This window comes from Siphateles boraxobius, unplaced genomic scaffold (assembly GCF_051911475.1).
Source record: "Siphateles boraxobius isolate OS27281-9 unplaced genomic scaffold, OSU_SipBor_1 1, whole genome shotgun sequence".
NCBI classification, from domain to species: Eukaryota; Metazoa; Chordata; class Actinopteri; order Cypriniformes; family Leuciscidae; genus Siphateles; species Siphateles boraxobius.
In genome coordinates this window covers 29,829,673-29,843,066 of record NW_027508699.1, presented here as the reverse complement: position 1 = coordinate 29,843,066, position 13,394 = coordinate 29,829,673, and the positions used below count along the sequence as shown (strand labels likewise).

The following is a 13,394-nucleotide window of genomic DNA, read 5'->3' as shown; positions in this document are numbered from 1 at the left end:
CAATTCTAATTTAAAAACATGAAAGTACCTTTTTCTCTCCCAGTACAGCAACAGATCGCCCAAGACCACCGGACCACACATTAACCTGGACAACAAAAAAGATCTCAATACGAGTGTTTTAGGATGCCTGTTAGAGTGCAAAAAAATCTAATAATTGAAAATTAAGAATGTAAGACCATAGTCCTCACCACACTGTCATGTCCAGCGCTCAGCAAAAGGTTTCCTCCCTGCAGGAAGTTCAGTGACTCCGTGGAGCCGCGGTGAGCATGATAACTGCCCACACAAGCAGCTGCTGCCACTGACCAGAGCCGCACTTCTCCTGACAGACAGCCTGAGCACAATATGGAGGAGCAGGGAGAGAAGGACAGACTCCGCACTGAACTATGATGACCTAACAGAGTCTGAAAAAGATAAAGCATTGGGAGAGAACTTAAGTTTTAGTATATCAGGCATAGCAACATATTTTTGGAGTCGTTCCTCACCGTAACGTTTTTCTGTTCAAGCCAGTTCCACAAACGAACAGCTCCATCCCAGCAGCCCACTGCCAAAAGCTGGCCCTCAAGGTCAAAGTTCACACAGTTCAAGGGGGAGGGATTCATGAGAGAGGCCACCTCAGTGCTCTTCTGCGTTGACCACACCTGAGTACAGCCAAATAAATGATGAATATTTCAGAATAGTACACCACACCTAGTTCAGATTTAAAAAAAAAAAATTTTCCTTGGTTTTACCTTCAAGTTTAAGTCTAATGAAACGGTAGCAAAGAGTTTTCTGTCTGGACTGACGTCACATCCTGTGATCTTGTTGGAGTGGGCATTCATGTGGACAGTTCTTAAAGTGACAGCAAAAAAAATGAACCAAAGATGACAAACCTGTGGAAAATGTTCTATGTAAATTGTACATTTGAGCCATAAAAACAAATTACCTGCAACCCATCGCAACATCCCACACCTCCACCTGCCCATCAAATGAGGTTGTTGCCAAAAGCTCCTCCCCAAGGAAAATGCATCCAGAGATGCCATCACCACTGCCCATCAATGACTTCACTTCCTGTTTGAAAAAAATAATGTAAAAAAAGCCAATTGTGATTGAATTATCCTAAAAATGTTGAAAATCATAGTAGATGTACGTTTATATACGTTTTGAACTGTTACCTGTCCAGTCTCTGTATGCAGAAAGTGAAGTGTTCCCTCAACGGTTCCCACTGCTACAAGTTTTCGATCAGGACTCACCACCACACAACTTGGCACAGAGTGGAAGGTGGAAACCAGCTCACTGAGCAGAAGAAAGAATTAACATATATAGAAAAATTCTAGATAAACAACCTTTGCACATAGTGGTGTCCATGAAGTCTGAAACCACATTATTAATTGAAATCTAATTCTAAATCTAAATTCTAAACCTAAAAAAAAAAAAAAGGATTTTATGATTTTTTAAATAAATTTATAACTGTGGGTCAGCCAGAATTAATCTGAACTTCTGAATCTGAGAATAAAATGATATTAATCAGACACAATATTAGTACCTGACTTCTTTTTGTGCTGCATCTGTGAAGTTTAGCCATTTTACAGCATGCACCCCTCCATTTCTTGTTATGCTTTCAGCCCACAAGTGTGCAGAGCTGTCACATGGTTCATTAAGAGCTGTTTGCACAAAGAGCGCAGGCCATTGAGAGAGGAGGAGGCGGTGACGCTTCAAAAAACTGAGACAGTCTTTAAAATCCTTCAGGTTATCTGAAAAAAAAACTATAATTTGTAGATTTGGTACATATTAAGATGAATTCATTTTGAGATCTTGTTTAAATGCCAGTGTTGTTGGGTTTTCATAAACATACAAAAATATAAAAGTAAAATACCTGCTGATTTTTTGGATTGCAGATGATCGGTCCCATATTTTTGGGCTAAATGGATAAAATTAAAAACAATCAATATGAGAACCTGTGAACTAAACAGAAAAAAAGAAAAATGCAGTACTGAAAAACATCAGGAGCGTTACCGAACAAAATGTAGGTCTCCAGAAGTTGGTGCAGCAGTCCATCCCGCACATTAGCATAGAGGAAGTAGTAACTCGATAGCAGAAAACGCAAAGGTTCCCATTGATTACCACCCATCTGATCAGAGAGAAAGAGAATAGACATCTCTTATGAGTTTAGTAACCTTACATTGGTCACTGAAGCTGAAAGGTTGAAGAAGAGAGTAAGGGGACACTGACCAGGTGGGCAGGGAGAAGAGACAGAATATCAGCATCAGAGTGAAGAAATGTGTCCTTCCCCTGAGGATTTGACCGCACCCAAAGGTGAGCTGAAAAAAAAGTTATTTAGAAATAAATATATAAAAACACATACACTACTGTTCAAAAGTCTGTTTCTGAAATAAGTCTCTTACGGTCACAAAGACTGCATTTATTTGATCAAAAATACAGTAAAACAATAATATTGTGAAATATTATTTCAGTTTAAAATAAATGTATTCTATTTTAATACATTTTAAAATGGCTGCTACTAATCTGTTCTCATTGCTTAACCGTTTCATTCCGTTATATGGATCCATTTTCCACTGTGGGGCTGATAACAGAGCTCTTTGGAATATAATACAATGGTCAGATATTTCTTTTAATTTTATTATTAACTTGCAACAAATTCTCTCAAATAGTGCCCAGCTACAGAGATAATGGCAGCCAGGCAACAGACAAGTGACCAATCCTGAGTGGCGACGTCACTACACACATTCTACCAGCATGGTTCAGGACGGTCAGCTGACCGTGCTAAGAATTCCGGGCCGAGAACGGTTTGTAATTGTGCCATGATGTACCAAGCTCAAGTGAAAATATAACTGGAACAGTAATAAAAACGGCTATGTAAATTATTCCTCTGATGGCCATTACTCCAGTCTTCAGTGTCACATGATCCTTCAGAAATCATGCTGCTGATTTGGTGCTCAATTAAAATTTCTTAATTAGTAGAAAACAGTTGTACTGCTTAATATTTTTGTGGAAACCATGATGCTTTATTTTTCAGGATTCTTTGATGAATACAAAGTTTTTAAAAAAAAAACTTTTATTTGAAAAAAATAAATCTTCTGTAACAATATAAAAGTCCTTACTTTCACTTTAATTGAATGCATCCTTGCTGAATAAAAGTATTAAATTCTTTAAAAAAAAACAAAAAAAACTTACTGCTCCCACACTGTAGAGTATAAAACACATAAAATGTATCACAATTTGCATGCACCCTGTTTTACCTGCAATTATCAGATGACTTCTGGTTCTACTCTCCTCAGTAGACAGGTACAGATGTTCAAAGGCTGACCTCACCTCTGGATGGGTCAAAGTCAGGAGGGCATCTGACCCCTGACCATGAGACTGTCCAATTATACTGGCAATACAATAAGAATAAATCATTTATTGTATAAAATAGAAGCTATTTCTTATGTCCACACATTTCACTGTGCTGTACCTGTGCAAAGATTGTGCGAGCTGAGAGAATATTGCCATAGGAACACGGCTCAGTGGATGCCTTGCTATATGGAGAATTTCCTGCCATGACACCAGCCCTCCTCTGGAGTTTAAATCATTGCACATGTTCAGTATAGTGTAAAGATCACTCTCGCGCAGCCCTGTGGAAGAAACAGATTGGTGATGAGAAATACTTATTTTCAATACATCTGCATACAAATAATAATGTTATTTAAAACATTAAATTGTTTAAATTAATTAGAAAAAGAAACAACATACAATAAAATAAAAAACAGCAATAAAAACAATATAAGATTTTAATATGGGCTCCAGTTTAAAATTAAGCTTTAGCTTAATGTTTAATATTTAATAGAACCTCTAAAATTGGGTGATGGATTTTGATATATGAATGATATATGAATCATTCAGTGCCATATTAATATTACTATTTAATACTAATCAGTAGCCTGGTTAAAACCAGACCCTTCTCAGTCGTAACTGAGTTAGGGTCTGGGGAAGGTTCATTCTTAGCTCATTTCCAAAGGGGCGTCACCAATGGACGTCGCTCAAATGCCTCTGTAAGCAATTGCATAGACCTTAAAACCAATCAGATCGATCGTCATCTTGTAAAGCCCGCCTCAACGTTTGTGATTGGTGCCTCGATTTGGAGAGATTAGAAATGAGTTTGAATGGGCTCTTCGCCAGACTAACTTGCAGAGCAAATCTAAATTTGCCGGAAGTTCGTCTGGGTTTTCCCAGGCTAACTAATTACTGTACCATGTTACACATTTTAAGAGAAAAGGGCTGGACAATTTAATTTGAGCTTTTCCCCTGTAAAGACAACCTTAAAGAAATAGAAATGTGTAAAACAGGTTTAAATTAAGATATTAAATTAAATGTCTTGTACCGGTGGAGCTGATGGCAAGAGTGGCTAATGCCCATCCCAGTCCTGCTCTGCAATATTCAGTCTCCAGCCTCAGCAGACTGTGCTGCACCAGCTCACCAAGGGACTGAGGAAGAGACTGGAGGCTGTCCTTCATCTAAATGACAAATGTCATCATCAACATTACGTTCAACTTTACATTTCTTAAGCTAAATAACATTATGTGGATCACTATAAACGAAATGATTTAACAATAATTTACCTTCTCAAAGGAGGCATAATTCCTGAGCTCCTCACAGGCCAAATGGAGGTAGAGTGGACTCACAGAGCCTTTCTTCATCAGCAGTGTCTGAAGCTACAGGGGGAACACAACAATAAATTCACTAGTTAAGCAAAAACAGCTCTCAATATTTCCTTATATAGTACTCCAACAGCCAGAGAGCAAAAGGGAGACATCACCTGGTTATTGAAAGCAGAATCGCTCAGTTTCTTTCCAAACCCAACAAGCTGCTTCTCCACAATCTCCTTCTTGTCAGGTAAAGATAACTGCCCCAGTGGAAATGACACAACACCTTTCTTTTTGCTAATAGTGTTTTGTAGGGATGATTCTGAAGTAACACTCAGGACCAAACAGACACCCTGAGAGGACAGTGAAGTGAACACAGTAATTGGTTGATGAGAAGGTTCCATTATTGTTTTAAATACACCTATTTAAAGTGTTAGTTCCCCCCAAAAGGAAAATTCAGTTTTCATTTACTCACCCTCATGTTGTTCCAAACTCATAAGACTTTTGTTCATCTTTGAAACACGGATGAAGATATTTTAATGAAATCTGAGAGATTTCTCTCCTTCCACTGAAAGTCTATATTCAGTCTATTTAAATGTTTATTAACATATAAACGTTGACTGGCAAGCATGCTTGAGTTTCCGTTTATCATATTTGAGTGCTCTATGTACGATCAATGTTTATATTTGAATAAAAGCCTAAATTAAATGTTCATATAAAGCAATTGTGCTTCTTTTGAAGACATGGATTAAACTGCTTGATTCATATGGACTTCTTTTATGATCTCTTTATGCTCGTTTTAAAGCATCAGACGTTTGGGTGAATAGACTTTAAATGGAGGGACAAAAATCTCTTAGATTTCTTAAAAAATATCTTCACCTTTGTTTTGAAGATGAACGAAATTCTTATATGTTTGGAACAACATTTTTTGGGCCAACTACCCCTTTAAGTGTGCATGTTTCTCTCTCTTACCTTAGGGATGTGCTGTGGTATCCATTCTGACACTCTTTGACCACGACCGTCATGGACACGGTCCGCCCCATCAACAAGCAAGGCCAGTGGCTTCTCTTTGTTCAGGTCCTTCAAGTTCAACTGGAACTCAGACAACAAGTCCCTGTAATGCAACAAGAGAATAATTATGAAATAAGTTTGCTTATAACAATGCATGTTACATCAGATCCTTTCTTACTTATAAGATGTGTTTGGAGGCAACTCCACATCATCTTTTCTTTTCCTCAGCCATTGAACAAGACAGCGCAGGATCTGCTCAACACTGCAAGCAGACTGGCTAGCGTCTGTGGAGTAGGATATGACATCACAAAGAGGGGCTTTCTTGTTTTTGACAGAAGTTTTGAGTGCCTGGGCCAGGGCAGCCTTAATAAAACAGAAGACACAGAGAGATATTTCTAATAATTCATCATACATTTGGCATTAATACATGAAGATACAGATGGTTTTTTGTACAGATGTACAGTTACCATAAACACAGTTTTGCCCTCTCCAGGTTTTCCCTCAACCATCAGAACTCCTCCTTTTTGCTGACATTCTTGAACTTTCTCTGTTGCCATAGAAATAAGCTTTGCCCTGCCATGAAACTGCCGCTGTTGGGAATCCAGGTGGACTTCCTGTTCTTTAATCTCTGAGATCAAATCTTCATCTGTCTCCTACAAAAAATTAAGGAGAGGAAAATAATTCCTGACAATCACTCCACTAATTAATAAATGTAAAATAAGCACTGGGATGTATGAGACATGTCAAGATTTTTTTTATATCAAATAAATTATGACGTGTAAACAAAAATATAGAGATATGAAAAAAAATGAACAATTTGATAATACAAAAGTAATCTAATAAAACATTGATAAATAATCAAATAGAAAATATAAATGTAACAAATTGATATTATAGAAATAATGACATGTGACTATGAAGTGATTGGTCATTTAACATTTGCATTTTGTAATATCTACTATTATCAAAGGAGGGACCTAACAAACAAATTTTGGCAATTCTATTCATTAGCAAATAATGTAGATAACCCCAATATGTAGACTGCCGAATATCCCAATCCCAATATTTATATATATATATATACAAACACACACACACACACACACACACACACACACACACACACACACACACACACACACACACACACACACACACTAGTAGAATACACTAAATTTAGGGGAGTACTGAATTAAAATGAATCTTCAATTTACTCATCTAAGATTCAATTTTTTTTAATGATCAAATTGCAGACTTGTATCCATTTATCCTCATCATCCCTATTCATCTTTTAATTGATTTATCTTTCAATTGTTGTTTCAAACTGTGAGTGGCCCCCATAAAGTAGAGCATATGAAGAAAAAACAGTTCTTTTCATTTGTTTTAATGGGACTCTGACCTCCACAAAGAGCTGCTGCACTGCTTCCCAGATATCCTCCAGCACTGCTCTCCCAAAGTCCTCCAGTCCTTTCACATAGGGCTTACCATCCACCACCCCACCCCATTCACAGGTATAACTAAGACAATATGAAGCAGGGCACAAATAATAAATGCAATGTCATTCATTATTGTGCAAGGCAAAACAAATGTACAGAACTCACTTGTCTGTCACTTTAAACTCATTGTTCTGGATCCATGTTTTTAGGCTGTTCATTTTAGCTTCAGCTTCTTTGGATTCTGCCACAAAGTCTGTTCTCCATGCCACTGGCACTGAACTAAACATACAAACACAAAATGTAGATGATATGACATACTGTACTTAAATCAAATAGCCTCAGAAACATTAGCTGGTAGCTGTAATTTTTTTTCATCCATTATTTCATTTCATTACATCAAAACTGACTGAGAACAGCCTGCAGAAACAAAAATGAATCAGATCAGCTGACAAATGATAAATGAATGTATACCTGGTGAGATGGGGTGATCTGAAGTAGAGGAACATGCGGCTCTGGGCAGAGTCTGGGTACAGCGCTTGAAACTGTCGAATCTCCATTTCAGTAATAGATAACCCATCAGGCGCAGAGTTCAGCTGACAAAGAGAAGCATGAAAGCAATTCATGAAACTTCGGGTCAAGGGGCCCAAACCAGTATGCAATGTCATTTTATATTGCTTTGGCTACTTATTAGTAATTTAGGGATGAACCAATATAAACATTCTGGTTGATACCAATAATGTTATAGGTGATAATGTTATGGCTAATAACCAATAAATATTAAAAATCGATGCTTTGTCTAAATAAATTAAATTCTATACTATTTTGTCAAAATAAATGTAAAAGTTAAATATAAAAAACTAAAATCATTTTTTAAAACTACAAATTAATTTAGGCATCACAGTATTATAATGCACAGTAAAAAATGTATATTCATTTTGAGATTGGCTAAACATTACATTAAACGGTGTTAGTAAACTATTTTTTTAAACGGTTCTTTTAAACTTTTTTAAATGTTTTTTTTTAAAGATTTTCTTTAAGTGAGCGTTAGATTACGGCAATAGTAATATACATGATAGCAAGATAGTCCCTAGTCGTTTTAAATAAATACGTAGAAGACTGACACTGAACATAAAAGGCAAGGCTATACTAGTTTTTAAAACTGAACCCTTATTTAAAACTTCTGACCAAGCTCAGAAGATACAGTAACGATTTTTTAAAGCATTTGATAGTCAAAAATTCCAAAATATAGAAAAAACGTAATTTTGTGAAATATTCTAATTAAAAATAACTTTTTTATTTTAATATATTTTAAAATGCAACTTATTCCTGTGATGACAGCGCTGAATGTTCAGAAGCCATTAGTCTTCAGTGTAAATTTTTTTTTTTTTTTTTACAATTTGACAAATAGAAAGTTGAAATAGAAATCTTTACTTTTCACCTTTCTTCTGTTATCTAGCTCATACATTTCAGCATCAACTCTGGTGAATATTAAAGGTCAAGTAAGTGATTTCTGAGAAACAAGGTTGATATTTGAAATCTACCAAATCAAACAAACCCCTCCCTTCATTTCTCCACCCCCAAAATGCACAAACACACAACACAAGAGTGGATGTCTCTTTGTCATAGCTGAAGCAAAGAAAAATAAATCTTCACAAAATAAAGTGAAGATGCTGAACGAATGACAAGGAAGAGCAACAAATCAACATAGTACACAGGAGTATATACAAGCAAGAGTTCATTGTTAGTCGCCAGCAGCACACAGCTCCATACAAACAATGGCACACAAAACTGTCATGTTACTATAAGTAACATTACAAAAGCAGCATATCTTGGTTCTGTGAAACATAGCAAAACCAATGTCACTCACATGTGGAGCAGAAACACTGCAACCTCTGCATTCGGTTTCAAGCCTTCCCACTTAGGTCTCTCTAGCGCTTGAAAAAGCGTATTAATATTCCTATGACCCTTTTTCTTTTGTAATGTCTCTCTTCAAATCTCCCTTTTACTCACTCTCTCTCCTCCCCCATCATGAGTGTATAAATCCCCTACTGCTGATTGGCTACAAGTATGTTGTGATGCTTGGTCCATACCACTTTCACCAGAATTTCTCAGAAATTGCTTACTGCTCATTTAAACTTGAAGTTGTACACTCTTATAAGTGCAGCACATGGCTAATCACCTGTATTACACTTTTGATAAAAGTATCTATCAGATAAATAAATGAAATTATTACCCAGTTGTATTGAGGAAGTTCAGGTAGTGTGGGACGGGGCGGCACTAGGCCATATCTCTCCCCCAGAATCCCCAGCAGCAGCTGGCTGCGACAGACCTCCGATAGACAGAGCTCCACAGCACGGTTAGACTCCTCCTCCGTAACGCCCCAACGCAGCTCCACTTCCTGCAGGTACAGATAGTGTGCCGCTGCCCGCCTTCTGAGCTCTGGAAACACACTACGCACAAGAACATCCCTCTCTGCATGCATGTCCCTGAACGTAGAAGAGATGAACACTCGCACGCCTTTCCATCTATAAAGAGAGAAAAGGATGAAAAGAGAATTTACAAGGACAAATTTTGTCTAGCATTTCATTTCCAATGTACTTATATCTAGTGTGGTCAACATTGGAACATATTCTGGACCACAACCACCCAATTTAGACTTTAAGTGATTGACATACATTTTATTTAATACAAGTAATTTATGGATATTTGTATGGTCTTACCTGAACTTTGGTGTTGCTGGAAGTGGGATGACATCAGCAGCTCTCTCAGGTTCAGTTTTGTGCCCCTGTGGCGGAGGGATTTTATAGACCCTGTCCATGTGCTCCACGTGCTGCAGCATCCTTGAGGAGCCTCTCTCGGAGACAAACCTACGATCACAAAACAGATCTGAATGAACATCTGAAACAACTCCATTAACAGATCTGAATGAACATCTGAAACAACTCCATTAACGCCATTATCTCTGATAATAGATTTAAGAGTAGATTGTAAAGTTGTAGAATACTTAATGCAAAGAGCAAAATACATTTTTGTTTACAAAATCAAAGACAAGGAAGAATGTTTAAAAATTATATTTATATGCAAACAGTCAAAATGCGAGATGGGGGCTTCTATGAACATTGAAACGGACAGTTTGAATTTAACTGAACTTACAAACTCTAATATGTTTTAGCAACGTGCAAGGTAATCAACAAAGGTAATTCAAGTTGTTTTTAGCAAGTTTAAAATAATTACACACCCTTTAAGAAACAAATAAACAAAAAACATTAAGATCATTGCAATATTCAAAAATTCGGGGTCAGTACAGTTTTTTTGTTTTGTATTTTTTATGAAATGAACACTTATATAGCAAGTATGCATTAAACTGATCAAAAGTTTGTTATGACCAGCGCTACTTGCTGGGTTATTTCTCTCTAGCGCTTTTCTTTCTTGTTCTGTCTTTGATATCTGATAGATTGTCTGAGGATGGGTACAACAGTCATTGGCTGTTCATGTCTTTATAACATTTACATTTATTCATTTAGCTGACGTTTTTTTCCAAAGCGACTTACAATTCCTATAGATGTCAAAGGTCGCACGCCTCTGGAGCAACTACAGGTTAAGTGTCTTGCTCAGGGACACATTGGTGTCTCACAGTGGATTCGAACCCGGGTCTCTCACACCAAAGGCATGTGTCTTATCCATTGCGCCATCACCACCATTATAAGGAAGCTGCTGGCACTCGAAGGACAGCTCATTTCTGGTAATCATCTCTCCCCCAGCCGATGATTAAACTTGTGAAATTCATTCTGATTCTTACACACGTGGATCATGTTAAAAATATGTTAAAATATCTTAGAGCGTAAAGAAGAAGAAGAAACTGAAGACTGGAGTAATGGCTGCTGAAAATTCACCTTTGCCATCACAGGAATAAATTAAATGAAAATTAATAAATTCAAGTTTTTTTAAATTGTTTTGACTATTTTTTTTTTAAATGCAGCCTTTGTGAACAAAGACTTCTTTTAAAAGCATTAAAAAGAATGTTACCAACCCCAACAGGGGCGTCATGCAAGCCAAAATTCTTGGGGGGCACAATCTGAGACGTTGCAATTGTTTTCTGACGGGTGATATGGATCATGTTAGGAGGGGTCAGGGGATTTGTCTTGTCTCTCGCTCTCTCTGTCTTGCACGCGCTACACGGTTTGGAGCTCGCAAGCTCTAGATGGCGTGAGATTTGAACTAATTTGCGGCCATCAGGGAGCTGCTATCAATATAAGGGAGACTTGGGATGTCTGCAAACGTTCGTCGGGCGCTCCGTCCATTGGACAAAGAAGATCCTCTGTTTGAGCCTCATGTTATTTTAGACCAAATATATATTTTTAAATTATTATTATAAAAATTACAGACATTTCTTGGGGGTGCTGGGCGGGTGCTATGGCTATTATAGGGGGAGCTACAGCACCACCTAGCTCCCCCCTGGCGCCGCCACTGATGAAGCTAGCAGTAGTAACACTCCTCTATCTGAGGACTAAGTCAAAGTATCTATTTTGTAAGTTTATGAAAAAGACAGGTTGATGAAAGAACTGTAAGCTCAAATTCAAAACCTTTTGAAGTCTACTTCATTGTAGCATGTTTACACACACACTTTCTGTACACTTAGGCATACTACACATGATTTTAAAAACAGTACCATTGCAGTTTTTATGTTATGATTATAAATTGGTATGTGACCTAAGAATGATCTTACATTAAAGGTACATAAAGGTGCTGAGGTCTGACTTTGTGGTGCTCTGAAATTAAGTTATTTTAATATTAATATGTGATGAAGGACTTTGAAAGAAGTTTGACAATTAGTTTATGGTTAGACTAGGCTTGCTATCGATAACGTTACACTGACACAACTTAAGTTAATGCTCTGAATTCGCAGCTAATATCAAATCCATAACTTTTTGATCAAGTTAAAATTTCCAGGTCAACCACAAATAATCCCACTACCTTTTAATATCATCCGATAACTAATTCAATGCCGATTTGTTGCTTTGCCCACTTACCACATCTGTAAAACATTGCCAGCTAAATGTGCGAGACGAGTGAGTTGCTTCAACATACACAGCAAAGATTCTAGAGCGCTACGTGCATAGCTCTCTAGATTTGATATACACAGACACCATATTAGGAAAAAGGGGCGGGATGATGCTGACCGATTTATTACACATCCAGAAGAATACATTTGAGTCGTTATAGGCTCTGGTAATTATGGAGCATAATAGGAATAAAGTTGTGACAAAAAAATTATAAGGGAGGAAAAATCTGAGGGGGCACGGGCCCCCTCACTTTGAATGGGCATGACGCCACTGAACCCCAAACTTTTCAACAGTACAGTGTATATTGTGAATATTAGATCCTACACTAGCTCTTACTGCCAATTAAATGTTTTGTTTTTCAAAAGAAAATCACCTTAAAACTTTTCACAAGAGAGAATATATATTGAGTACAACATAGGAATGAACTAAGGATCTTACTTAAGGATCTGCTCGCTAAACCCACAAAGTTGAACTGTGCTGGATTCCAGTGTGTATTGAATATCATCTAGTGTAGACCTGTTAAAAAAACAAACAATACAAGATTTATTATTAACTATTTTTGCAAGCATTTATGTTCCCAACAGCAGATGCTTCAAGGAAGTATAAGCAGTTGCTCTTATAAAAGTAACATATCAGTTTAATACATTTTAATTTTGGAAATTGGAGATAGAAGAAGTTTCACAAAACGTACGTTTTTCCGAGCAGCACCTCTATCACAACAGCATCGGCGTTAATATCTTGCCGATAGTTATTGATATCTGCCATTAAAGCCGTGTTGGTGTAGCAATTTTCAAACACAACTATACGATCCAGCTGTGAGGAGAGAGGTTTTAACAGACATGCCACTTATTTTAACCCATGTGCAGAAATTTGTTCAAAAACGCACCCTGGTATAACCATAAATTCAAAAGGGCCTCACACCTTTGTCTTCTCTTCAGTCAGCTTTGCAAAGAATATAGACGAAGTTATGTGTTCAGATCCTACGTTGCTATCATCCATATCCTAAGAGAGAGAGGGACAGAGGGAGACGAAGAGGATAAAACACAAAAAAGGTATGACAATCCAAAAACATAATTAAAAGTTTTTGTTATTATACAATATTCGATATTTAATTGTGCATGCTTAACTGTTCTTACATTTAAACACACTAATAATTTATTAACGGCGTTAAAAGTAATCTTCAGCAAATCTCAAATTGAATATCCATTTTTCATACTGTACATTAAAATGTTGTGATACCCAACTTCACTTAGAGCATTTAAAAT

At 37.0% G+C, this 13,394-nt stretch overlaps 1 protein-coding gene across 1 annotated transcript in view; it reads right to left on the bottom strand.

The window, feature by feature from the left end:
• Positions 1-13,394, bottom strand: part of tep1 (telomerase-associated protein 1) — a 30,259-nt gene that overhangs the window by 7,892 nt on the left and 8,973 nt on the right. The window contains exons 15-40 of the mRNA XM_077232500.1: positions 13,051-13,131; positions 12,821-12,942; positions 12,568-12,645; positions 9,787-9,933; positions 9,300-9,591; positions 7,538-7,659; positions 7,232-7,345; positions 7,030-7,147; positions 6,098-6,283; positions 5,809-5,993; positions 5,592-5,733; positions 4,793-4,972; positions 4,596-4,688; positions 4,358-4,490; positions 3,452-3,611; positions 3,237-3,370; positions 2,209-2,297; positions 1,993-2,107; positions 1,853-1,897; positions 1,523-1,730; positions 1,152-1,272; positions 923-1,047; positions 729-828; positions 483-638; positions 189-401; positions 29-85 (exon numbers count right to left, since the gene is read on the bottom strand). Of these exons, the coding sequence (XP_077088615.1) occupies positions 29-85; positions 189-401; positions 483-638; positions 729-828; positions 923-1,047; positions 1,152-1,272; positions 1,523-1,730; positions 1,853-1,897; positions 1,993-2,107; positions 2,209-2,297; positions 3,237-3,370; positions 3,452-3,611; positions 4,358-4,490; positions 4,596-4,688; positions 4,793-4,972; positions 5,592-5,733; positions 5,809-5,993; positions 6,098-6,283; positions 7,030-7,147; positions 7,232-7,345; positions 7,538-7,659; positions 9,300-9,591; positions 9,787-9,933; positions 12,568-12,645; positions 12,821-12,942; positions 13,051-13,131 (3,516 nt within the window). The remainder of the gene's footprint in view (positions 1-28; positions 86-188; positions 402-482; positions 639-728; positions 829-922; positions 1,048-1,151; positions 1,273-1,522; positions 1,731-1,852; positions 1,898-1,992; positions 2,108-2,208; positions 2,298-3,236; positions 3,371-3,451; positions 3,612-4,357; positions 4,491-4,595; positions 4,689-4,792; positions 4,973-5,591; positions 5,734-5,808; positions 5,994-6,097; positions 6,284-7,029; positions 7,148-7,231; positions 7,346-7,537; positions 7,660-9,299; positions 9,592-9,786; positions 9,934-12,567; positions 12,646-12,820; positions 12,943-13,050; positions 13,132-13,394) is intronic.